This window comes from Perognathus longimembris, chromosome 26, assembly GCF_023159225.1.
Source record: "Perognathus longimembris pacificus isolate PPM17 chromosome 26, ASM2315922v1, whole genome shotgun sequence".
Classification (NCBI taxonomy): Eukaryota; Metazoa; Chordata; class Mammalia; order Rodentia; family Heteromyidae; genus Perognathus; species Perognathus longimembris.
The window spans coordinates 5,256,215-5,282,090 of NC_063186.1; the positions used below are offsets into that span (position 1 = coordinate 5,256,215).

The window sequence follows — 25,876 nt, forward strand, 5'->3', positions numbered from 1 at the left end:
ATCATGTAGCAAGTATTAGTGGTATTGGCAATCATGACTTCAAGATTTATGCTATCTCTACTATACAAACTATACCTGTAAACTCCGGTAGATCAGTTCTTGAATAACTTCCACCCTTAAAAAAACTCTACCAGATCCAACTTTTAGTTACAGCAAACAATAGTAAGGTGTTTGTTAGTGATTTAAAAAAAGGCCACATAGGGGTTTAGAGTGCTTATTGCCTTCATGTTACATTTACATTTTTAATTATATGTATGGGCTTGTGAAATAAAAAAAAATTCACGGAGAAGTGTTGAAGCATCCATAGCAATACATAGTCGTTATATGTTTTTAAGTCACCCGTCTTTGAAAAGACTGAGGTAGGTGTAGAGAAGTAGGGTAAACAGTTTCGCGTACTTGGACTCCACTGATTGTGTATCTGAGAGGCATAGAAGGCGAGTCCTGCCATCTGCCTTCACTCTTCATGCTCTGCTCAGGAGATTAACTTCTGTACTGCGGCAACATTGGAAGGGCTAACACAGTGATACTGGAATGTGCCCAAGGGTGATCTCTATGGGTCAAATATGGTGCCCACTGAGGGGGGTGTTTGGGAATATTTGTAGCACTCTCAATCAACACGAGGTTAATAATTACATGTGTCTGCCATTTTCTGGATTCGGTTTCAGAGTATATAGCATTATATATACTGTTCCAAAACTAGAAACTTCTGAGAATGTTTGTAAATTCTTTTAAAAAGTGCCATTGGGGAATCGGGAGAAGGAAATGTATGTTACTAAACAAACTTGAACCAGATAGGATACTGCTTCCTAAGCTTTGTGCATGTTGGCACATTGATTTGGTTTGTTTATTCTATCATCTTTAGGCCATTTGATTCATAGTCATCATTAAAAGTCCTTCTTTTTGCTCCCTTTATGCACATGAGCAATCTAATTAAATGGCTTAGGCTCTCTCTTTGAATGACGGGCCATAGTTCTTTAACATACCCTTAGGTGTGGTTTAGGGATAGCATATCCTTATGTAAGCTGAGAACTAGTACCTCTCTTTTTGAATAACTTTGCTCAGATGAACCTGCATGGTGATTTTGAGGGTAGAAATAGAGCTCTACCTTATGATGTAAATGAAATTTTCAGTATGGAATCTGTGATAGAGATTGGTGCATTACTGTGATCTCCTTTAGGATTTTAGGCAGGCTATAATGCAACTTGCATTTTGTAGGAAAAGAAATTTCTTGTTGAGACTCACCTGTCAAATACTTGTCTCCTAAAAATTATTTGCAGCATCAGTGCCAGCAGTAGTTCCCAAGGGCTTTCTCAGCCTTCCACCCAGACAACTCAGTATCTGAGAGCCGACACACCCAACAATGCAACTCCTATCACCAGTAAGAGTTAATTTAATTCTAATGCTGTTTTCTGTATGGTCTACAGTGGTCCCCTATGGCTAATGTTCTTGTGAAACATGTACACCTTGCTGCAAACATCATTTGTGCCAAATTAAGCCTGATCTTAAGCCTTCGTTTCTAGAGCATTAAATGAAATATGAGTCTTGGAAGTAAATTTAAGATGAGTTGCTAGAACTAGTTTTGCTTTGGGGGCAGTTTCATTAAGTAATTATATTAAAATAGCTACTAAGTCACTTCTGTAGAGATTTAAACGAAAGATTTTCAGGTAGTTATATGAAATTCGCTTTTGAGCTAACCCAAACAATTTGAATTTTTATAAATTGTTTGATGGTCTTCTGGGCATGTAAAGATTTTATTTACATTATTTTTGTATGCTGCTGGGGATTGAACATGTGGTCTCCAACATGTTAAACATGCACTGTACTATGAGCTATACCCCAGCCCTTTACACTGTTTTCTAATCATAATGGGATGCTTGCTAGTTATTATTGAGAATACAGGGTCTAATTCTACTCTCTACCCCATAGGTGCTGGAGAGCAAACCTAGGACTTCATGCATGCTAGTCAATCATTCTTCCACCAAGTTATATCCCAAGCCACTAATTACCTTAATTACCTTTTTTTTTTGGTTGGTTGTAAGGCTTGAACTCAGGGCCTGGCCACTGTCCCTGAGCTCTTTTTGCTCAATGCAAATGCTGTAACACTTTGAACCACAGCACCACTTAGGGTTTTTAGATAATTGGAGATAAGAGTCTCATGAGGACTTTTCTGCCCAGGCTGGCTTTTTTTTTTTTTTTTTTGGCCAGTCCTGGGCCTTGGACTCAGGGCCTGAGCACTGTCCCTGGCTTCTTTTTGCTCAAGGCTAGCACTCTGCCACTTGAGCCACAGCGCCGCTTCTGGCCGTTTTCTGTATATGTGGTGCTGGGGAATCGAACCTAGGGCCTCGTGTATCCGAGGCAGGCACTCTTGCCACTAGGCTATATCCCCAGCCCCTGCCCAGGCTGGCTTTGAAACCACAATCCTCAGATAACAGCCTCTGAAGAGCTAGGATTGTAGGCATGAACCGTTTTATGAACAGATTTTTGATGTGTGTTTTCACGTGCTTTAACATGAGATGTTTAAGGGGAAACAACTGAACTACTTGACCCCAATACCATAATAAGGGTATTTATATTGCTTGGTCTGGCTTTGTTGGCTCCTCAGGTTATCCTACCTTGCGGATAGAGAAGAACGACTTGAGAAGTGTCACTCTGTTGGAGGCCAAAGCCAAGGTGAAGGATATAGCAATATCTAGGGAGAGGATAACACTAAAAGATGTACTTCAAGAAGGTATTTATTCTCTGAGTGTCATTTTAAAAAATACTTTCGATATCTCCCTTTTTAGATTTTAATGTACCTTACATGGCTTTTGATACAGTTCTTAATTTTCAAGTATACAAAGCATCCATAAGTGTTTGTTAACTTTAAGGTGTATTTTGTGTTTCAGTCGAACTAAAGTAATCATTGCCTAGCAGCCTCTTTGAAATACTGCATTCCAAGTCTTTTCTTTGTGATAGAGTGTGTGGATTGTAGCAGATGGAATGAAGTTGGATCGAAATTCTATTTCCAGGATTTATTACTCTACATGGCCTTAGAGAAATCATGTGATGTCTAAGATCTTCAGTTTCCTGTAGACAGTGTTGTGGTTAAGTAGTAATCTTTGTAATTCTTAGACCAGATATGAATATTACATGAAATAATGTTCATGGCACGAGTTAGCAGCTAATAGTATTGAGTAGAGAACGGTAGTAGCCTTTCCTTCCCCTCTTACCAGTCCTCACTTTTCTTTATGAGTTTTAGGGTGTTGATTAGGCAGATTCAAGAAGTACTTTTTTACCCATTGGCTATGATTTATTTTGGATGTTGTGGATACATATTTTTCCCTGTATTCATCAGTTGTTAGGTCAGTCACAGCTAAATAAGGAACTTAAACTACTCTCAATGGCAAGTAGTTAACTAATGGAAGCAGAATTTTTTCTCATTAGTTTTTCAGCGTGTGAATACTATATTTTATAAGCTTGCCCTTGTGTTGATGTTATATTGTACCAGAAAGTTGTATTGTAACTTTACGAACATTTCATATAATCTTATAAATTATTATTTTTTGCTTTTAGGTACCTTTGGTCGTATTTTCCATGGGATTTTAGTAGATGAAAAAGATCCAAGTAAAGAAAAACAAACATTTGTAAAAACAGTTAAAGGTAGGATTTTTTTTCTTCCATACTGTTTCCATTAATGCTTTCCTGAAGTTTACTTGTGCCAGCAAAATTCTGTCCCAGTTTCATAGTGTGTACCCAACCTTTTATAATCCATGCTAATTTAGCTCACGTGAGTCTAGCTATTGAGGAGAGTTAGGCTTAGAAAATAGGTTTATAAATTAAGACATTAACTATCTAATAGATATTCATTCCAACTTGCTGGTCCACGGGATGTGTACATCTAAAACTTAGATAAATATTACCATATTGTTCTCTAAGCACTATTTGTATTTTCATGAACAGAATATTCTTTTTCACGTGTTCTTTTTTTGGATTATATTTTGGAATGTGATACCCAGGTTTTTATTGATTTATATAAATAATTCAGATTTTCTGTCAGTGCTGCAATATTATTTGTGTGTAGTTTATTATCTAACACTGGTAAAATAGACTTTTAAGAATATTAGGATTTTAGTTACTAACTGAGATTTATAAAAGCTTCATCCTCCTTCTCTTCCTCCCTCCTCCCTCCTGTCCCCTTCTTTGCCCTCTTCTTCCTGTCTCATTGGTACCAGCCTTGGATTACCAGCCTTGGATTTCAGCCATCTCTGGGCCTCATGCGTAGTAGTCCAAAGCTCTCTTCTGAGCTGCGTCTTTTGGTTTTATTATTATTCTTTGATTTCTTTAATAAGGAAATGTGGTAACATGTAGGGTGCAAATCTGTCAGTTCCTGATATGTATTGAAGTAAGAAGACACTACTCTCTGAAAAATAAATTTAGTACTTTAAATGTAGAGATAGATGGGAGAAGAAAGATCAAATTAAATTTTATGAGTAGATGGTGACAAAATATTAGAAGATTTGCAAAATTAATTTTATAAGAACTGTGTTTCTAAAATTCCATGATGCAATACATGGAAATTTTATGGAGCTTATATTTGGTTTTTTTCTAAAAAATTGGGTTATATCAGTCTTAACAAAAAGTCTTTGCAATTTATTTGCCTGTAATTTAGCAAAATTGCTTGTTTAAGGCTGCCACAAATTCGCATACCCTTCATCCCTCCCACTTTTATCTTTTCTAAGCAAATGGTTTAATTCACTATTATTTAGTATTTGTTTTATTAACCTATTCTTTCCAACTCCCAAAACATTCTTAAATGTCAGTATTTTCATGTCAGTAAATCCTAGTAGGTTTTCTTTTTTTGCCAGTCCTGGGGCTTGGACTCAGGGCCTATGCACTGTCCCTGGCTTCTTTTTGCTCAAGGATAGCACTCTGCCACTTGAGCCACAGTGACTACTTCTGTTTTTTTTTCTGTGTATGTGGTGCTAAGGAATTGAACTTGGGGCTTCATGCATGTTAGGCAAGCACTCTACCACCAAGCCACATTCCCAGGCCCCCTAGTAGGTTTTCTGAAAGTTAGTTTACAACTACTCTTTGTAGGTGTAAAACTGAGCCATAAGTTTAAATATAAAACAACTCCTTTTTGTTTTCCCAGTTTTTTTTAAAGAAAACTTTTTCCCTCATTCTAATATTTCTTCTCTTTTTAACTAGTGTATGAATTGCAGTGAGTCTTGATTTTATTAACCAAAGTGATTTTCATAAAGAATCAGGTTAATTTAAGTCTGGAAGGGGGAGAAAAGGAAATAATACTGATAAGAAAACACAATACGGATACCAGGACTCTTACTAGATAAGGTGTCTCTTCCCATGTAGACTTGATTTACAATCACTTGGTTGTTTCTCTGTCTGACCACTGTAATTAGAATGGGAGGAAATAAAAGCACAATGAGTTCTTAGCCAACATAGTGTCATTGTTTGTGTGGGGCACAGAGAGGAAGTGCACCAGGGCACTTGGCTCAGAACCATGAGATACCTTCATATGATTGAATATCTTTGAGATTTATTCTTTTGGAGTGGTGAGGTTTTGCTTTTTTTTTTTTTCTTTCCCCCTGCCTGGGCTGGCTTTAAACCTCGATCCTCAGATCTCAGTCTCCTGAGTAGCTAGGATTACAGGCGTGAGCTACCCCAGTGCCTGGCTAAGACTATTTTAGCAGACACTAGTGGACCACTCCTTTTCCTAAAAAGTAGCAAGCAGATCGAGTCTTTGGCTTTCTACTCATGAAGTTTGCATTCCTACAGAAGTTTTTAAGAGATGTTTTAGGAGAAAAGACACTAGTAAGTTATGGAAGAGCGGATAAAGCACAGAAAGAGATGACTTAGAAACAAATGAAGTTTAAAATTTCTTAGCTTGCACAGCATTTTTGTTTTATTGAGACCCAATCTCATCATGTAGCCCCGAATGGCATCCTCTTGCCGCTACCTATTTCAGTTTTCCCCCCATATTGATTTGTGTTAGCTCTTTAAAGAAGGTAAGAAGAAATTAGTCCTTTATATGTTTTATGTGTTACAGATAATTTTCTCGTCCATTACTGCTTTTTGCAACTTTGCCTATGAAGCCTTCTCAATTTCTAAGTTTGAATGAGACTACTGTGATAGAGCTTTAGGCTAGATCTGTTTAGATTTACTTGTAACTTGGAATGAGAATTTAACTTAGTCCGGGGTAACTATGTCATAGCAGTAGAAAATACTGTCATATGTATATGGTATTATTACTTGACGCATTTCCTTTTTTCATGTAGATCAGGCTTCTGAAATTCAGGTGACAATGATGCTAACGGAGAGCTGTAAGCTGCGAGGTCTTCATCACAGGTGAGAGCAGAAGCCACCAGCACTGGAGTGCTGTGCACAGCATTCCTCTAGGCTATGTTTATTTACAGAACATTGAGTTGTGACAAGTCCTAAACGGAAAGCTTTTTGGAAAACCTTGTTTCCTTTTTTAAATTTCTTTCTTTTTTTTTTTTTTTTTTTTTTTTGCCAGTCCTGGGGCTTGGACTCAGGGCCTGAGCACTGTCCCTGGGTTCTTTTTGCTCAAGGATAGCACTCTGCCACTTGAGCCACAGCGCCACTTCTGGCCATTTTCTGTATATGTGGTGCTGGGGAATTGAACCCAGGGCCTCATGTATACGAGGCAAGCACTCTTGCCACTAGGCCATATCCCCAGCCCCCCTTTTTTAAATTTCTAATGATGTTTTTCTGAATGTAAACGTAAAATGCATTCACATTGTACCGTTTACAAATGAAGTAGATAGAAAGTAGCCTGTAACCCTCCACTTGGATAATTACAGCTAAGTTCTGAAGAGATAGTTTATACATATTTATGGCATATTTCTTTTTTAAAAGGTAGAATAGTCCAAAACACTTGTTATTAAACTTTTGAGCACTAAAACCAAAACAAATACTAGATGCAGTGATGGTTAACATTTTGCTGTACTTATTTCATGTACGGGTGCGTTTATGTGTTTGTACCTATATAGATCTATAATCTAGGGCTAAGGGTTGAAGCGTGGCTCAGTTGGTAGAGCACTAGCCCATGAACGGAATCATCAGATCCCAGTGTCAGACCAAAAAGAAAAGATATAATCTACGTCTAGATGTCTATCTGTATTTTGGAGATATTTTAGTAAATTAGACATCTCAACATGTATGTTTTTAGTATGCGTTTAAAAGAATGAGCATTTCATACATAATGACAGTATTACTATCTTTTCTTCCTTTTATTCTCACTTGTTTGCTTGTTTGCTGTGTGTGTGTGTGTGCGTGTGCGCGCACGTTTGCATATGTGCATGATTGCATGCATATATGTGTAAGCAATACTGGGGGTTGAACTCAGAGCCTTGCTCTCTCATCCAACTAGCTGGTGCTATACCACTTGAGTCACACCTCCAGTTTCACTATTATTGTCAACGAAGCTAGCATGCTTCTTGATAGAATAAACTTTCTAGCTTTACATGTCAGTAACTATAAATCTCTGTCTCCATTTAAAAAGCACGTAGTGAGTGGTTCATTGAATGACTACACTACATTTTGTTTAATTTACCCTTTATATGTGTCATTTAGTCATTATATAAGTTTAAAAAAACACTCATGGGTCTATGTATAAGTAGTGAAAATGTCTACCTTCTGAACCAGGAGAAACATAAATACAGCATGTGCAGCAGTGTCAGAGTCAACACTTTTTTTTTTTTTTAAAGCACTGGATAGAATTAGATTTGATTGCATGCTTTAAAAAGGTACTGTGACCATCCTTTTTGGACAATGCCTATGGACTCCCATAGAAAAGCACATAAAGTGAGACATGCAAAAGGCATCATGTATTTTAATTCCTGTGTGTTTTGATGAGTTACTTGAGCTCTGTTGAGAAGTGTGATGATTACACAAGAGCTTTATTCCCTCCCCCCTTTTTTTGGCGCCAGTCTTGGGCCTTGAACTTGGAGCCTGGGCATTGCCCTTAAGCTCTTTCATTCAAAGCTAGTACTCTACCACTTGAGCCATAGTTCCAATTTTATGGCTTTTTGCTGGTTAACTGAAGATAAGAATCTCATGGGCTGAGTAGCTAGGGTTACAGGCATGAGCCGCCTGCACCCGGCTTTTTACTTTGGCTTTTAAAGGCCTAAAAAGATAGCAGTCACAATAAGAAATCAATAAACTGGTATTGAAAATGAAACCCTTTTTTGGCATTGTGGTGATAGAAAAGAAAACAAGTCAAGAGCTGTTTCTGATATGATAGAACTTAAAATCCTTACAGCTTAGCTTCTGACCAACCAAAGGTGAAGCAAACATTAAAAGTTGTTATATCACAGGGGCTGGGAATGTGGCTTAGTGGTCTAAAGTGCTTGCCTCGCATACATGAAGCCCTGGGTTCGATTCCTCAGCACCACATATATAGAAAAAGCCAGAAATGGCACTGTGGCTCAAGTGCTAGCCTTGAGTAAAAAGGAAGCCAGGAATAGTGCTCAGGCCCTGAGTTCAAGCCCCAGGACTGGCAAAAGAAAAGTTGATATATCACACTAGCTGAAGAAAAGAAAACAGATCTTGTGTGTTGAGGAAGGGGAGAAAAAATTCCTTTACTTTCAAATTCCAGGGCATATGTCTCAATAGGTTTGTCATATGCTCCAGACAATGATTAATTTTTTTTTTTCTTTTTTTTTTGCTCATGGCTAGCACTCTGCCCCTTGAGCCACAGCGGCACTTCTGGCCTTTTCTATATATGTGGTGCTGAGGAATCGAACCCAGGGCTTCATGTATACGAGGCAAGCACTTTTTGTCACTAGGCCATATTTCCAGCCCCAACAATGGTTAGTTTAATGATTAGTTTAATCATCAACATTCATATTTCCTAATTTCATTGAAGAATAAAAAGAACCGAGTGCCTTTGAAAAAAAAAATTTAGCACAGAATTAACAAACAGTGAGGTGTTCCTTTGAAGAGTTACCTGTATAGCTCAAGAACATGGCCTTCCACTTACATACCAAGAATAGAAATAACCTTTTGCAGAGGAGTAGATGAACACCATTCCTTAGGCTGTATTTTCTGACAAACACATTTTTATCTTCTCTTGGCTTTGGACAAGAACTGGGAAATGATCAGTTGGAAGCGTCCTTTTTGGCAGTGTTGAGAGTGCGTGATGTTCTGTTGTGTTGACGGTGGGGGGGAAAGTGCCAGAAGTGTTTTATACTAGTGTATCATACCCAGCACTTTTGTACCTAGCCAATATTCTTACCCTGATGAAAAGTCTGTACTCCATCAGCCAAGAAGTATGTGACAGAGCTAAGTGTAGACAAAGCAAGGGTTTTCCCGAGAAACAATTTTATATCCACTGTAGCTCTAAACATGCCTTGGCTGAAAAATGTTCCAAGTGAGCATTTGCAACATTCTCTAGGCTACTTAAGGGTGTGTGGCTTTCCAAAAGCTCCAAGATATCCTCAGGGGACAGAGTGGAGTGATGTACTGAATTGGAATATTTGATAATGAACACTGACAGAGGAAAGTGTGGTCTTCTCAAGGTTGTAGCTGGTTATGGTTAATCATTCATCTTGGCTATGTGTGATACTAGGACTCCTAGTTAAACTGAAAAAATATGTTATTAATATGTAGAAAGTAAGTCATGCTTCCCATTTACTATTGCAGTTCATCTCATTTTTAAGACTATTTATTGTTTTTTTGTGTGTTTTTTTGGTTTTTGTTTTTGTTTTTTGCCAGTCCTGGGCCATGGACTCAGGGCCTGAGCACTGCCCCTGGCTTTTTTGCTCAAGCACTCTGCCACTTGAGCCACAGCGCCACCTCTTGCCGTCTTCTATATATATGGTGCTGGGGAATCGAACCCAGGGCTTCATGTATACAAGGCAAACACTCATGTATACGAGGCAAACACTCTTGCCACTAGGCCATATTCCCAGTCCCTAAGACTATTTATTGTGCCTTCAGTTCTGCCAAGTAAAATTCAGTCACAAAGAAAAGGGCAAACGAATCATCTTTGAGGGCCAAGGCGACTCATCATAATCATGTTGGAGTTATAGTTTGTGCAGGTCAATCTGTGTGTTAGAGTGTGCATAGGAGTTGCCCTGTAATCAATCCTTCCTCTATTCCCCTTTTCTTCCCTGGGAAGAAGTATCCCAGGGTTTTGGAATCAGATGAAGACCTGCATTTTTGTTTTCTTTCTTTCTTCATGTAGGTAGTCTTTATTTTCCAGGTTACCTAACTGCTGTCCCCCAGCATGGGATTCCCTGCCAATAAATTGAAGCCGTATTGGCTGCCATTGTCCTGTCATGTAAGCAGAAGCCCCAAGAGAGGTTACCTCTCACAAGTCCACACCTCTCCCAGGTCTGCTGACCTTCAAGCTCATGTCCCAGTTCCCCAGGATCAGCTTTTTCCCAGTTAGTAATTCCTGTGAACACACGCAGGGCCTACTTGTGCAGGTGGTCACATCAGCATTTAGTGACTGTTTTGCAAAAGGAATACATACTCACCTGAGCCAAGTTTTAGGAAATAAGAAAGGCAACATAATCCTAAAGTCAAAGACAACAACTCTCTCTCTCTCTCTCTCTCTCTCTCTCTACATATATATATGTATATATATACATATACATAGGTAATTTTTTATGTGTGCTGGTCCATGGGCTTGAACTCGGGACCTAGGCACTGTCTTTGAGCTCTTCGGCTCAAGGCTAGTGTTCTACCACTTGAGCCACAGTTCTACTTTTCATGGGGTCTTTCCTGCCTGGGCTGGCTTTGAACTGTGGTCCTCAGATCTCAGGCTCCTGAGTAGCTAGGATTATAGGCTTGAGCCACTGGCTCCCTGTAGTTCCAGCCTCTTAAAAGACATTTTTTATTGTTCTTGTCCATGGTCTGGATTGGGCCATTTAAAAAAAGTTGATTATAGTTGAGTAGCTCACCCCTAGCTATTCAGAAGGTCAAGAATAAGAGGATCAGTTTGAACAAGTACATATAGAAAAGTCTGGAAGACTCCCATCTCCAACTAACTAACAAAATACTTGACTGGTGACGTAGTCCAAGTGGTAGAGGGCCCAGTCCTGAATATCAGGCCAAGCAAGAGCAAGAGGCACTGAGTTCAAATCTCAGTACTGGTACGCACATACATACGCACACATGCACATGTGCATACACACACAGTGTGATAATAGAAACATGTCGTATTATTCTTACAGCCAAGTCATTTCTAAGTTGTTGTTTTTTTAACCATGTTAAGTACTGTTTGGAGTAAAAACTTACCTATCAATAAAGCACATTTATGGGCACACTTGTAAATCTGCTGTTTAAAAAAAACAGAGCATTTATAATGAAAACTTTTTCATGATAAATATGTTGTTAAGTATGTTTGGGATTTTGTTTGTTTAAAATTGTCTTTAATCCTTTTTATTTAAAATAAGCCCCTAATAAATATTTTAGATTTCATTTGTCTTTCTCCTGATTTCTTATTATTTTATAGAAATCTTCTTCCTATTACTCACGTGTGTATAGAAGAAGGAGAAAAGCCCATGGTGATACTGCCTTACATGAATTGGGGGAATCTTAAATTGTTTTTACGGCAGTGCAAATTAGTAGAGGCCAATAATCCTCAGGTGAGACAAATTTGCACAAATACCAATTATTTGCTAGGAATTTCTGATAATACTTTTGAAAATATTATTAGATATTAACAGTCTTGGATATACACTGTTTAAAGATCTTCAAGAAGAAACTAAAATCAAGCCAGAAGATATTTATAACCTGCTGATGTACAGGAAAATGAAGATGGTTTATGATTCCTGTATTTTTAAATGTCTAATTCTAAGTCCCATTTGACTAGTTAAGGACTTCTTACCTTACATTTGGCTTGATGCCAAGGGTTTTCCTTGTAATTTCACCGTGTTTATCCAAACTGTCTGTAATACCATCTCGGTCATTCTGATAACTCTGAAGGTGCTTGTCCTAGGCCTTCCTTCTAGGTATGGGAACAGGCTTTTCAGAGGCATTTGGCTCATATTGTGATGGCTGGGGATGGCTGGAAATCAGTATTGTGGGAGATCATCAGGTATCTTCTTGATACCCTTGACCGTAACACACCAGCCATACCTGGACTACTTAGGAAACTGACAAGATTGAAGCTGTGGTTCCCAGCCAGTGGTTGGTCAGTGATCGTCAGCATCACCTGGGAAATGACTTCTCAGCTTGCAGCGTTGGCACGCACCTAGAAGAACACGTCCAGTAGATTTTTGTTAGTTTGGAAGTGGTCCCTGAGAGATAGTCTCCTAATAAAAAATACAGCTTTAAAAGGAAGGAAAAATTATTGCAAGGTAAGTATTTGAAATATTACTTTGAGAACTCTGCAGCCATTGACCAAGTGTTTACTGACAGCTACTACATGTGCTGGATTTCAGGGAGACAGAGTCTTAACAGAGGTGGAGAGACAAATTTAGCAGGTATCAAAATGAGAACTGTACTGAAAGAAGTATGGTCTAGGGAGATAGGGGAATATATCATTGGTCAAGAAATAGTTTTTAGCTAGGCACTGGTGGCTCATGCCTGTAATCCTAGCTACTTGGAAGGCTGAGATCTGACGATTGCACTTTAAAGACAGCCTTGGCAGGGGCTGGGGATATAGCCTAGTGGCAAGAGTGCCTGCCTCGGATACACGAGGCCCTAGGTTCGATTCCCCAGCACCACATATGCAGAAAACGGCCAGAAGCGGCGCTGTGGCTCAAGTGGCAGAGTGCTAGCCTTGAGCGGGAAGAAGCCAGGGACAGTGCTCAGGCCCTGAGTCCAAGGCCCAGGACTGGCCAAAAAAAAAAAAAGACAGCCTTGGCAGGAAAGTCCATGTGACTCTTATCTCCAGTTAACTACCAGGAATCTAGAAGTGGTGCTGTGATTTAAAGTGGTAGAGCACTAGCCTTGAACAAAAAAGCTCAGGGACACAGCACCTAGACCCCTGAGTTCACCTAGGCTGTTTTTTAAGCCCGATGACTGACAAGAAAGAAAGAAAAACAAAAGAGTTTTAAAAAACTAAGCATATACAGGCTCTAGTGGCTCATGCCTATAATCTTAGCTACTCAAGAGGCTGAGATTGTATCACAGTTGGAAGCTAGCCTGAGCAGGAAAGACTATGAGACTCATCTCTTTTTTTTTTTATTTTTTATTTTTATTAATTGGACATAAATTTTTTTACAAGGTGTTGTGCAAAGAGGGTGCAGTTACATAGTAGGGCAGTGTGTACATTTCTTATGATATCTCACGACCTGTTTTTCTATCCCTTGTCTAGGTCAGGTTGACATATATGCAATATACAATGTATCAAGCACATATACAGTATTCACAGACTTTGTCTCTCCGTCTCCCTTTGTTAACAGTCATATATCAGGGAGATCATGCCCCTTTGTTTTCTGTGGAGACTCATCTCTGATTAACTACCAAAAAGCAAGTAGAGCTGTAGCTCAAGTGGTAGAGTGCTACCCTTGAGCAAAAAAGCTAAGGGACATAGCACCTAGATCCTGAGTTCAAGCTCTAGTACTGACACATAAAATAAAGTAATGAAAACTCAATATATAGACATAAAAAGTATTTTGAGGTAGAACAGGCTTGTGGAATAAAATTAGTAGCCACTCTCAGGAGCTTTACTATCTGTAAACTTTTCCATTTTTCTCTTATCACAGGCAATTTCTCAACAAGACCTGGTACACATGGCTATTCAGATTGCCTGTGGAATGAGTTACCTGGCAAGAAGGGAAGTTATCCACAAGGACCTGGCTGCTAGGAACTGTGTGTAGGTGCCATGAGCTTGTCATTGTCTTGTTGGGTAGCGCTCTCTCCAGAGGCTGTCTGCAGAAGTCACAGTGGGTCTTGGGTTGTATTTATGGCTCACCACAATACCTGGATTGCCTCTGATCATTGTAATTTTACTTTTCAGCATCGATGACACCCTTCAAGTTAAGATTACAGACAATGCCCTCTCCAGAGACTTGTTCCCTATGGACTATCACTGTCTTGGGGACAATGAAAACAGGCCAGTTCGATGGATGGCTCTTGAAAGTCTGGTTAATAATGAGTTCTCTAGTGCTAGCGATGTGGTAAGTGCTGGGACCCCTGGATAGTAACAGAATGAATACCCTACTTTATGTTAAAATCTGATACTTCCTAAAAGTTTGCATTCGGGAAGCAAGTGTAATTAGTTGCTAGTTGTCCTGTTTACAGAAGAAAGCTCTTGACCCAAACAGTGGGCCAACACTGTGTGATCTCATTTTTATCCTCATATATACCATAGGAGGGCACTGCTAACCTCTGATAGGCATTGTTATCTCAGTTTAAAGGTGAGGATATTGAGGCTTAGAGGGGATACAATAACTGATCTTTTCTCCCTTTTTTTCTTTTTTGGTCAGTCGTGGGTCTTGAACTCATGGTCTGAGTGCTACTCCTGAGCTATTTTTTTGCTCAAAGCTAGCACTTACCACTTTGAGCCACAGTGCCATTCTCTCCCCCCCCCCCCCCTGCCTTTTTCTGGTGGCTAATTGGAGATGAGTCCCAGGGATTTTCCTCCTTGGCTGACTTTGAACTACAGTCCTCAAATCTCAGCCTCCTCAGTAGCTAGGATTACAGGCATGAGCCTGTGGTCCCGTCTATCTTTTTTCTTAGACAAGTCTCAAAATGACTGAGTGGTTCCCCATCATAAAGATACATTGTTTTCTTTGTTTCTAAGCACTATATGACCTGTGTAATTTATAACCCCCCACACATCACTTACTGTTTTCTTTTGTCAGTTTCTAGATATTCAACTAGATCATGTAGATCAATTCCTTATATTTTGTGATGTGCAGTTTCAGAAGTCACATCTACTTTGTGATTTTTCATGTATTTTTTTTTTTTTATTGCTGTTGTTTGACTTCATAGTCTAGTTTAGATTATGCTCAATGGGCTGTGCGTAGTTGGGCATGCCTATTATCCCAGCCACTCTAGAGGCAGAGAAGGGAAGATAAAAAGTTTGAAACTGACATGGACAATTAGTGAGACCTTATCTCAAAAACAAAGTAAAAAAGGACTGGGGCATAGCTCAAGTGACAGAGCTGCTTGCCTAGCATGCAGGAGGCCTTGGGTTTAATCCTTAGTACCACAGGGGAGAAAATGATGGATTTTTCATTTTCATGGCTGCTATGCATTATATCTGTATACTTAAAGAGGAGATAAAGCATGTACCTATAAAGTCCTCCCACATAATGACTTCATGATCTGCTTTACCTGTAAAATCTAATAGAATAATTTGGCTCAAAGTATTAATTTAGGCTTAAAATGTATCTGGTATCTCTGTGTTTTATTATCTAGAGCCTTTTACTTCAAAGTTAAGTGTGCTTTAAGGGTTTCTCTTTTAATAGTACATTACACTAAACAATAATTGTGCTCATTCATTAGTGTACAGTCTTCCCCCGTATATTAGTTTCCATGGGCTACTATAACAAACTTCTATAGCCTTAGTGAATTTAAAGAACAGAGGTTGATAAGTGTACTCTGTCTTAAAAATGATACATTGCATCTCTAGGCTTTGCTTTAATAATTATTACTGGAAAGGTCTCCTATTTCAATATGTCAAGATTCTCGTAATAACACCAACTTTTAACTTTTGAGTTTAAGAAATATATGTATAACTGATTTGACTGGTTATAAATGTCTTTCTAATATTATTCCAAGACATGACCTCATCAGAGACATTCTTAATGTCCGGATTGTTTTTATTGTTTTCAACAGATTTGGGTACAATCAGAGAGTAGCTTTTTTTTTTTTTTTTTGGTGTGTCTGTGACTTTCTTTTCCCTTATTTGAAAATTTGATTTATGTCTTCTTTGAACTATTTAGCTAATCATATTAGCTAGTATAATACTGCTATGCAGATAACTATACCCTGTTAAATGCAATCAGAACAGCACATTTGTTGGTTTTCTTATTTAATGGTATTACATTATATTATAAAGCATTTTCTTGGGAAAAACAAGTCAAAGAAACACCTTTCCTGCTAATCTTATCAGTATCACATATGGCAACGAAGAGATACTTTAAGGCCTTGAACAATTTTTAGGATTAAAAACAAAAAGTGACCCTTAAGTCTTTATCATATTTTTGTGTGTGTGTGTGGATGTTAATGACTACTACCCAGAAGGAGGAGAATATGTGAAGTGATCCCAAGCTTGCATCTGTAGAACGTTACTTCTTATTCCTGTTTGCTCAATGCTACAGACATTGCTATTTCCTTAGCACAATTGAAGAAACCTTCAGATTTATAAAGCACCATGGAAGAGTAGTTGTTGAACTACTGTAGTATCAGAGAGAAAGCTAGAGGTACCAGAGTATTTATTATTTTCCAAAGTACAGAAAACTCTTTTTTGTTGTTCATTTTAGAGTGATGCTTAGGTTTCTGGTAGTTGTTTCCTTCATGGTGGCAGAATTTATAAATCAAAAATCTAAGATCTACTATTTAAGTATTAAGAGGAAACAACATTAAAGACATTAAGAAAAAATTAGAGGTAAAGGATCTTTTTTGACCTTAGTTTAGGAAATAAAAAATTTAAGATACAAGGCCAGAAACTGGTGGCTCACGCCTATAATCCTCACCATCAAGAGGCTGCAATCTGAAGATTGTGGTTCAGAGCCAGCTTAGGCAGAAAAGTCTGTGAGACTCTTATCTCCACTTAAGCACCAAAATACCTGAAAGAGGAGCTATGGCTCAAATGGTAGAGCACTAACCATTAGCAAAAAAGAAAAAAGTACCCAGGCCCTGAGTTCAAACCCTAGACTGGCACAAAAAATTTAAGATATAATATTAATAATATTAATAAGTGGGGGCTGGGGATATAGCCTAGTGGCAAGAGTGCCTGCCTCGGATACACGAGGCCCTAGGTTCTATTCCCCAGCACCACATATGCAGAAAACGGCCAGAAGCGGCGCTGTGGCTCAAGTGGCAGAGTGCTAGCCTTGAGCGAGAAGAAGCCAGGGACAGTGCTCAGGCCCTGAGTCCAAGGCCCAGGACTGGCCAAAAAAAAAGAAAAAAAAAGAATATTAATAAGTGCTATCGGGGCTGGGGATATGGCCTAGTGGCAAGAGTGCTTGCCTCATATACATGAGGCCCTGGGTTCAATTCCCCAGCACCACATATACAGAAAACGGCCAGAAGTGGCGCTGTGGCTCAAGTGGTAGAGTGCTAGCCTTGAGCAAAGAGAAGCCAGGGACAGTGCTCAGGCCCTGAGTCCAAGTCCCAGGACTGGCCAAAAAATAAATAAATAAATAAGTGCTATCATTTTAATTGACCTCATATTTCCTTGTAATGAAGAGCATTGTTTATATTAGGAATAGTTAGTATATCTGTAGAGCTGACCAGTTGCTCACTGGCTGGTGCTCTTATCACTTGCCACAATCCCACTTCTGGCTTTTTGATAGTTAATTGGGGATGAGTCTCACAAACTTCTGCTGGGGATAGCTTCTAACCACAGTGCTCAGATATCAACCTCCCAAGTAGCTAGAATTATAGTCATGAACCACTGGCACCCAGTGTTGGAGACTTATAAGGGCACTAATCTTACTCTTGAAGTCTCCACCATCATGACCTCATCATTCCTCAAAGTCATTCAGTCTATCACATTTCGCCACTGGTCTGCCAAATTCAGTATCCTCCTCACCTGTAGAATGTACTCCTTTCCTCCCATTAGCCTTAAAAGTCTGAATTCATTCCACCGCTAGATGCAGTCTCTAAAATTTAAAAGCTCATCTAAATGTGATCTGTCTGATGATGTTAGTGAGCCTCAAGGTAGTTTGTCTCCAGTAAAACCTAGGGAACCAGGAAAATTAATGTGGTGAATTACAGTGATGGGACAAGTTTAGGATAGGCATATCTGTCTCCAAAGAGAAAAATAGGAAAGAAAACACTGTTGTTTAAGTCTAAACCCTAAGAAGCAAACAACATTAAACTTTGAAGACTCAAGAATTGTTGTCTAGTTCAACATTCTGCCTTGTAGGCCACTGGCAGCACTACCCCCACAGCTAGTCAGGCAAGTCTTCTTGATAATGGGAGCCACTCCCAAACAGAGTTAACTTTTCCATAGCTAATTGAGAATGACTGAAGTTGTGAAAAGCAAAACTGAATATTGGTGGAGGTATGTCACTGACTTAAGTGCTGAAGTCAGCCCAGCATTTTAAGTTCCTACAGTGGTAGAATGAAAATCTCTTAATTTAGTAGCCTCAACTTTAGTCAGTACTACATTAAAAAGAAAAAGTATGTATCTAGGCACTGATGGCTCAAACCTATAATCCTAGGTACTCAGGGGGCTGAGATCTGAGGATCATGATTCAAAGCCAGCCTGGGCAGAAAAGTCCCTCTATCTCCAACTAAGCACTAGTTGTAGCCCAAGCATAGAGCACTTAGCCTTGAGCCAAAAAGCTCAGGGACAGTGCCCAGATCCTGAGTTTAAGCCCCATCCAAAAAAAAAAAAAACCCACAAAACATTGTTAGTCTATAAGTGTTCTCTCAATGAATGTAGCTGAAATCTCTCATGAAACTCTGGAAAAAATAGCTTGACCTTCTTACACTGACTTTCCAACTACGTCAAACAGAAGGAAATTATAGAATAGATCTGTCTAGATTTTAAATGGTTTAGTTATCAGAAGATTTGAGAGAACAAATTTTCCACAAATCATCCTTGACCCATTTGGTCATGAGTTTTTCTTTTTTAATGATTGGGTGGACAACCTATAATGAATCACTTTTGTTGGGTTTAAAGAAATGAACATGAAGTGTAGCTTTTAGCTTGATTGTTCTTTTTTTATAGTATTTTAAAATATTGTAGACTTTATATGAGAATCTTAAGTGACTGCAATAATGATATGCAATATGATGAAAGAAGGGCTTTTCCCCCAGTGCCAGAGCCTTGAATGTATTAGGCAAATAGCTGTACACTGAGCTATGCTATATCCACAGCTCAAGAGAAGTAATGTTACTACTAGTCAGCTTGTACACATTGTATTGTTACACTGCTTGTGTATAACTTTAGATCTTTCCCCACCAGCATTATTGTCAGAGTCCTGGTCAAAAGGTGTTAAAATATATCTCCGCTGTCTGTGGAGTTACTTTCTATCTTGAAATGCCAATGTTTTCTTGTCACCATTTCCTATTGTTTCTTCCTCCAAAATATAATTTAAATTGTTTCCTCCTCCAGTTCTGCCACAATCAGTAGACAGGAACCAGCCCACTCTGTCTCATGGAGTAGGAATGGAAACACCTTTTTCAGTCAACCTCTGTTTATCTCTGTAGGGAATTACCCACTCTAGAATTTAGACACTATTTAGAAGTTAAGCATTGCCTTACTTAGTATTCTTGGTAAGATATCACAGAGAAAGTTTTTTGTTGTTGTTGTTTTGTTTTTTGGTGGTCGTAGGGTTTGAACTCAAGGCCTGGGTACTGTCCCTGAGCTCTTTTGCTCAAGGCTAGTGCCTTGAACCAAAATGCCTAGCACTTTGAACCACTTCCAGTTTTCTGGTGGTTAGAGATAAGACTCTCATAGCCTTTCCTGCCTGGGCTGGTTTTGAACCATGATCCTCAAACCTCAGCCTCCTGAGTAGTTAAGGATTACAGGCATGAGCCACCAGTGCCCAGGCCAGAGTAAGATTTTAAAACTGGAAAATAATTGGATGTAAGCTCACACTTCCACTTAGTTTTTATTAATCTGAAATCATTTTAGTTCTTTTGCTTATTTGTATCTGTTGGTTGTGTCAAAACAAAACTTGAGGCTTGAAATCATTTTTGCATTTTAAACAGAATGGAATATCCCAGGAGATTTAAAGGAAATTCTAGTCACTGGGGGTGTTAAAATTATATATCCAGGGGGCTGGGGATATGGCCTAGTGGCTAGAGTGCTTGCCTCGTATACATGAGGCCCTAGGTTCGATTCCCCAGTACCACATATACAGAAAATGGCCAGAAGTGGCGCTGTGGCTCAAGTGGCAGAGTGCTAGCCTTGAGCAAGAAGAAGCCAGGGACAGTGCTCAGGCCCTGAGTCCAAGCCCCAGGACTGGCCAAAAAAAAAAAAAAAATTATATATCCAGGCCATGGATCATCTTGGCCACAGGCCAGCAGTTCAGTAATAAACTTTCTCTCCTGCCTGAAAATAAATAAATAAATAAATAAAATTATATGCCCAGCCACCTGTTCCCTCTCTTCCCCCTCCTCCCAAAGTACAGACTGGGCATTACTTTACTGATAACGACTGTTAATGAAAATGATACTAGGTTCTGGAAGGCTGGACCAAAGGCTACTTGCTTGCTTGGATGCGTTCCACCACTTGAACTATATGACCCCAACTCATTTGCTTTTGTTTTTCTAGTTATGGTCTCAGCAGCTTTGCCCACTGTGGCTCCTGCTTCCATTTCATAAGTATCTGCAGTGATAGTGTACACCTCCTTGCTCAGCCATAGACTTCCTATAAATACTCTTCTGCTTTCTTAAGAGTTAAGTTGAACTGCTATTTTGGGCCTGTAGCTAGCTGTCTGTAGGCAGCTGTTTGAAAGATCATTTCATTGTCCTGCTGCTCTTTTCTCAGTGGGCGTTTGGGGTGACGCTGTGGGAGCTCATGACTCTGGGCCAGACCCCCTATGTGGACATTGACCCCTTTGAGATGGCCGCCTACCTGAAAGATGGTTACCGAATAGCCCAGCCCATCAACTGTCCTGATGAACTGTGAGTCGTTCTTAAATCTTGCAGACACGAGTTTGATTCCATCGACTATAACGCTATAAAAGAAAAAGAGCAGGTTTCCATGTCCATGCAGAATATGGAAGCCTACCATTTGACACTTTAGACTTGAATTAGGCTCTTGTCGCAATCCACATTTAGACAAACTCTTTCACTCTTTCTTTCATGCACTTGACATGTTGTATTTGTAGTGCCTAATATAAGCACTACGAAGTAGTCTGAGAGTTGACTCTAGTGGAGAGGAAAATGACAAGAGTTTTGTCAGTTATGTGACTTGCTTAAACAGACTTAAGCATGAAGTGCTTTCAGGGCCTTTCTCATTGTCATCTTGCCTTGTCACATTGACACCTGGCAGTGCTGAGGGATGATGCTCTGGGCTAGTGAGTGACATAATTGCTCCTGCCTCCTGCTTCTATCACATGACTAGTCTTGCATATCATGGGTATGGGGTGGCAGGCTGGTCAGGGCAAAGTAGCAGCTTTGTTGTATATATCCAGGGTTCCTGGATAGCACTTCCTCCCACTTCTCTTTAGAACTTACAGGGTAACACAAGTTGTTATTTTGACTGTCTTATGTGTTCATGTGAACTCAATAGTTGCTGAAGTACTTTGATTAGGATGTCATGAAGGATTGAAATACACACATATTATCCAATAATTCATTTTAGCTTCTTTTTCTACTCTAGAACTGTCAACATGTAGTAAAGTGGATCTGATTTTAATGTTGTCTTCTCCGTGTCCATATTTGGACAGCAGGGCTAACGGGACATCAAATTGACCAAAAGGTATGACGTGCTGTGTGACTGATTATTAGCCAACTTTTCTGTTGTTGCTGTAGATTTGCTGTGATGGCATGTTGCTGGGCCTTGGATCCAGAGGAGAGGCCCAAGTTTCAGCAGCTGGTCCAGTGTCTCACAGAGTTCCACGCCGCCCTGGGAGCCTATGTCTGACTCCGCATAGTTCACCTCATCAGAAGAAGGTGGCTGCCATGGACACTTCGCATGTAACACAGTGCCGGCAGGAGCACATTTGTCTTCCAGAACACCGTGCCTTAGCAATGCTTTAGAGCCAGAACTTTTTAAAGAAAAACAATAATAATGTGGGGTATTTTCTAAATATCATTTTTATTAGGTTGAACTGAAAGGGGTTTTGTAAATTTGGGGGCCAAAATTTTTTTTAAAGTGTAATTACTTTGGACTAGGGGTACATTCTTACAAAATAAACCGTTTTTTTAAATTGTTTAGACACAGATATTTGGAATAGCTATCTTAGTGCCAACTGCTTTTTATGTCTTTACGTCATTGAGGTAACATAGGTGACTCACCTTTAAAGTTAATTTAATATTTTTATCACTACTCTTGGGAATGGTTTGTTTTCAAGATGCAGAACTTTTCTTAAGAAAGGAAAAAACAGCTTAAAATGATAATTGATTTGCTTTTTGCAAAAATTAAAAAAAGGCAATTGGAGGAAGAGAATCTAGCGAGAAAAGGACATTAAAAAAAATGTTCATGAAACAAACTGACCTTACATGGAAAATCATTTCTTTTGTTTTTTAGAGAAAATGAGTTCTGCTTTCTAAGAGGAGCAGGTACTGAGTTCATCACATCTTAAAATTGTTTTTAGAAATTAGCTTTCCTGTGAGCCAGAAGAGTGTCAGGTTAGTAGGAAGCAATGGGAACTTTATTTATTTTTATTCTTGGGAAGGGAGACAGTGCAGTTCCAGAAAGTGAAATCATGTTTCTAAGGTTAAGATTCCCTTCTATTGCACCTAGAATAGTGCTATGCACAGAGTGGGTGCTCAAGTTTGTTGTGGGTTTTTTTTTAATTTGTAAACTGATAAATTTTGTGCTTATCTTCAAGGCTGGCTTAAGTGTAAAATTGTTTTATAAAACATTTGAAAAATTAAAGGATTTGTTTTATAGTATGACAGTGTTGAAAATATTTTCGGTGTTTTTTCTTTGTAGGTTAAACAGGTGGAGTTCTATCTAGAGAATTATTGCTTAGAGCAAAAGAGAGACTGACTAGAGCACATAAGGAAACTCTGAGTGGTACCCAAGGAATGCAGGAGAAGACTCAACACAGCATAAACCCGAAGGGGTTCAGACTATTTGAATGGATGTAGTTGGACCAATGCATGAGAGGAGTCACTGGTTTAACCAGGCTGGCGTTGCTATGGAGTTGCTTAGGCTGGGGAGCAGGTAATGGACATTTGGTGTCCTGAGTGCTGAGGGCATCCGAGCAGCCCAAGAGCAGGCTTGCCTAAGGAGCCCTAGCAGGCCATCGAGCACAAGCCCACGCACAGGTTCATTGAGAGAGACCAGGTCCCGGCATCAACAGGACATCAGTCTATGCTAAAGACCATGATGAGCTCAAGAAAGAACTAGATAGGGGTCCTGACTACAGAAAAGCACCAGAGTTAATAGCTTTATAAAGTTCCACCAGGGCTGGGGATGTGGCTTAGTGGTAGAGCGCTTGCCTCAAGCCAGAGAAGCTCAGGGAAAGTGCCCAGGCCCTGAGTTCAAGCCCTAGGACTGACCCCAAAAAATTCTCTAGCCCCAACTTGTGTCTAGCCAAAATGGCTTTGATCTGACTGTAATGTCATCTTCAGGAAGTACAATGCTCAGTACATGTGTTTTGAGTTTTGTGTTGGAATTTCTAGTCTGTGTTCCTCTGGCCTCTGCCCCATTCCTATCCCACATGCCCCCAAATGACTTCACTGAAAGGGGCAGCTTTGCTTAACTTGACAGGAATTCTAGGTCAGCCTGGCAGAATTGTCTGATGGTAAGTGCTCCCTCTGGGCCTTCTCACTGCTTCTGGGAAAGCAGGAAAAGGAAGAGAGGAGCCTGATCTACCAGACACTGTGGAAACCTGGGTTGGCTTCACACCAAGGGGCTTTCCCTGCTCCACCTTTGCTGGCCACTCTAGACCTCTTCACATTCCTCGGCTTGCTTTGTTGCCAGCCTCAGCCTCCTGCTCCTGTGTTGTAGTGCTCTCTCGAAGGAACTTAGCTCCCTTCCCACAGGATGTGACACTACAAGTGTATTTAAACAATGTAAGATTTAGAAGTAGATTATAAATATTAGTTTTTTCCATAGCTACTTTGCATAGCGTTGTGTTTTAGAGATGAAAAGATTGTAACCTAACTCGTACAAGTTTAGGAAATGGTTTTCAGTGCCACTTTCCACACAGAGGGAAAATAAGGTCTTTCTCAGGTTGATGTGTTTTTTTTAGAGGTGGGTATGCTGTTTTAGGAAGAGGAATTTATTTAATAGAGTAATAACTAACAAACATTCCATTAGTGAGCATTTTAATAATAAATACCTGTCAAATGAGTGCACATTGATTTTATTTACTTCATTCTTGTAGATGCATGGACAGTTTACTATTATTGGAGCATAGTATTCAAGGCAGAGAGTGACAGGAGATAAGATTCCAGAGAGAAATGGCACATGTGTCATGAGGGCTCCATGATAAGAAGTTTAGACTCTTGTGGAGGTAGGTGGTAAGTTGATAAAAGGATTCCATTGGGTGGTGATGTTGGGCATGTTCATTTTAGCAACGACAGTGGTAAGTTACTGTTGCTCATGGTACTTCAGGCACTGTACTATGAGCTGTCTCACATAATCGTGACAATACTCCTGTGGAGTTAGCTTCCCATTTCTATCCTGTTTAAACAGGGTGTATAAGTAATACACAGTGGAAGTGTGATTATAATTCATTGGTCTGAATCCCTACCTATACCATTGGGATAAGAGGAAAGACTTGCAAGAACAGGCAGGATATTTTAGAAAACTCTTGTTGGTCTCAGTATTTCTGATGATGCAAGAGATGGTACTTTTGGTTGGGAGTGAGGTTGGTTAGTGGCTTACAAGCATCAGAGTTGGAAGCTATACTGAGGGAAACTTGAAAGGAAGATGACCAAAACAAGGGAAAGTAGAACTCATGTGGTTGGCCACAAGGTACTTCCCTGGTTGGTTATGATATTTTTCTCCACAACTTTGGTTGTAGTGGAATCAGCTATAACAAAGAGTAGATTAAATGTTTGCTGCTTTCTCACATTGCAGTCCAAAGGAAGGAGGGTAGCATAGGCTACTCATCTTCATTACAAGATTCTTGAGACTGGAAGTGATTGGCAGATAAATAGTAACCACTATTTTACAAGGATGATCCAAAAGCATGATACCCACTAGAGATTTTATGTGGGACTTCTTAGACTCTGTCATTCCACTTGTTCCAAGGGGTAAACATTTTCTGTCCTCTGAGAAATGAAAGTGTAATGGTCAATGTCAGAACATCTGGTTAGTTAGTATTCTGGGTGGGAGGGGCCGAGGCCTCGTGGAAGCTGCTCCACATAGCAAGAAACACTGTTCTTAGAACCCACAAGCTCACCAAAACAGCCAAGTTTTCTCTTTTCTTTTTTTCTTTTTTTTTTGCCAGTCCTGGAGCTTGGATTCAGGGCCTGAGCACTGTCCCTGACTTCTTTTTTTGCTCAAGGCTAGCACTCTGCCACTTGAGCCACAGCGCCACTTCTGGCCATTTTCTGTATATGTGGTGCTGGGGAATCGAACCCAGGGCTTCATGTATAAGAGGCAAGCACTCTTGCCACTAGGCCATATCCCCAGCCCCAGCCAAGTTTTCTAAAGTGACTTACACTTAAATCTGAACACTGTGAAAACATTATTACACCTAATTTTTATTTAGGATGAATTGGAATGGTTTATGGAGGTAGAAAGCTTGGTGTCTTCTAGCTGTCCCTAGGTACCACCATGGCTTGACCTGAGCTTGATAAGAGAGTGAATATCACAGCTCCTAAGATGACTGTGGGACTCAACCATGGGTGATGGTGGAGGCCTGCAACCTGGAAGGAGACCTAACAGGTCTCTGACCATGACTCCTTGCTGGCTCTTGAATCTTAGACAACCCCATGACCACTCTGGTTGTTCATGTTGAGGGAAGGTAAGTGCTCTTTACTTGGATTATTGATAGAATTCTGTCAATAATCCTATCAGCCAGCAGTTTTTCTATCATTCTCATTGGTTGATTGGATTGATGTTGATTTGATGATCAAACAGTACTCTCAAAACATTTCCCTGAAAGTAGCCCCAAGAACTTCGTCATGTGAAATGTTC

The 25,876-nt window shown here is 39.7% G+C and overlaps 1 protein-coding gene across 2 annotated transcripts in view; it reads left to right on the forward strand.

Annotated features, from left to right (window-relative positions):
- The window catches only part of Ryk (receptor like tyrosine kinase), a 52,621-nt gene extending 29,950 nt beyond the window's left edge, over positions 1 to 22,671 (forward strand). Inside the window, exons 7-15 of one of the 2 annotated variants that reach the window (XM_048334558.1) lie at positions 1,278 to 1,378; positions 2,594 to 2,728; positions 3,553 to 3,639; positions 6,276 to 6,345; positions 11,483 to 11,615; positions 13,683 to 13,792; positions 13,937 to 14,096; positions 20,597 to 20,733; positions 21,586 to 22,671. In XM_048334558.1, coding sequence (XP_048190515.1) covers positions 1,278 to 1,378; positions 2,594 to 2,728; positions 3,553 to 3,639; positions 6,276 to 6,345; positions 11,483 to 11,615; positions 13,683 to 13,792; positions 13,937 to 14,096; positions 20,597 to 20,733; positions 21,586 to 21,697 — 1,045 coding nt within the window. In that variant the 3' untranslated portion in view covers positions 21,698 to 22,671. The remainder of the gene's footprint in view (positions 1 to 1,277; positions 1,379 to 2,593; positions 2,729 to 3,552; positions 3,640 to 6,275; positions 6,346 to 11,482; positions 11,616 to 13,682; positions 13,793 to 13,936; positions 14,097 to 20,596; positions 20,734 to 21,585) is intronic. The other variant, XM_048334559.1, reaches the window with a different exon arrangement.
- Positions 22,672 to 25,876: the final 3,205 nt, after the last annotated feature.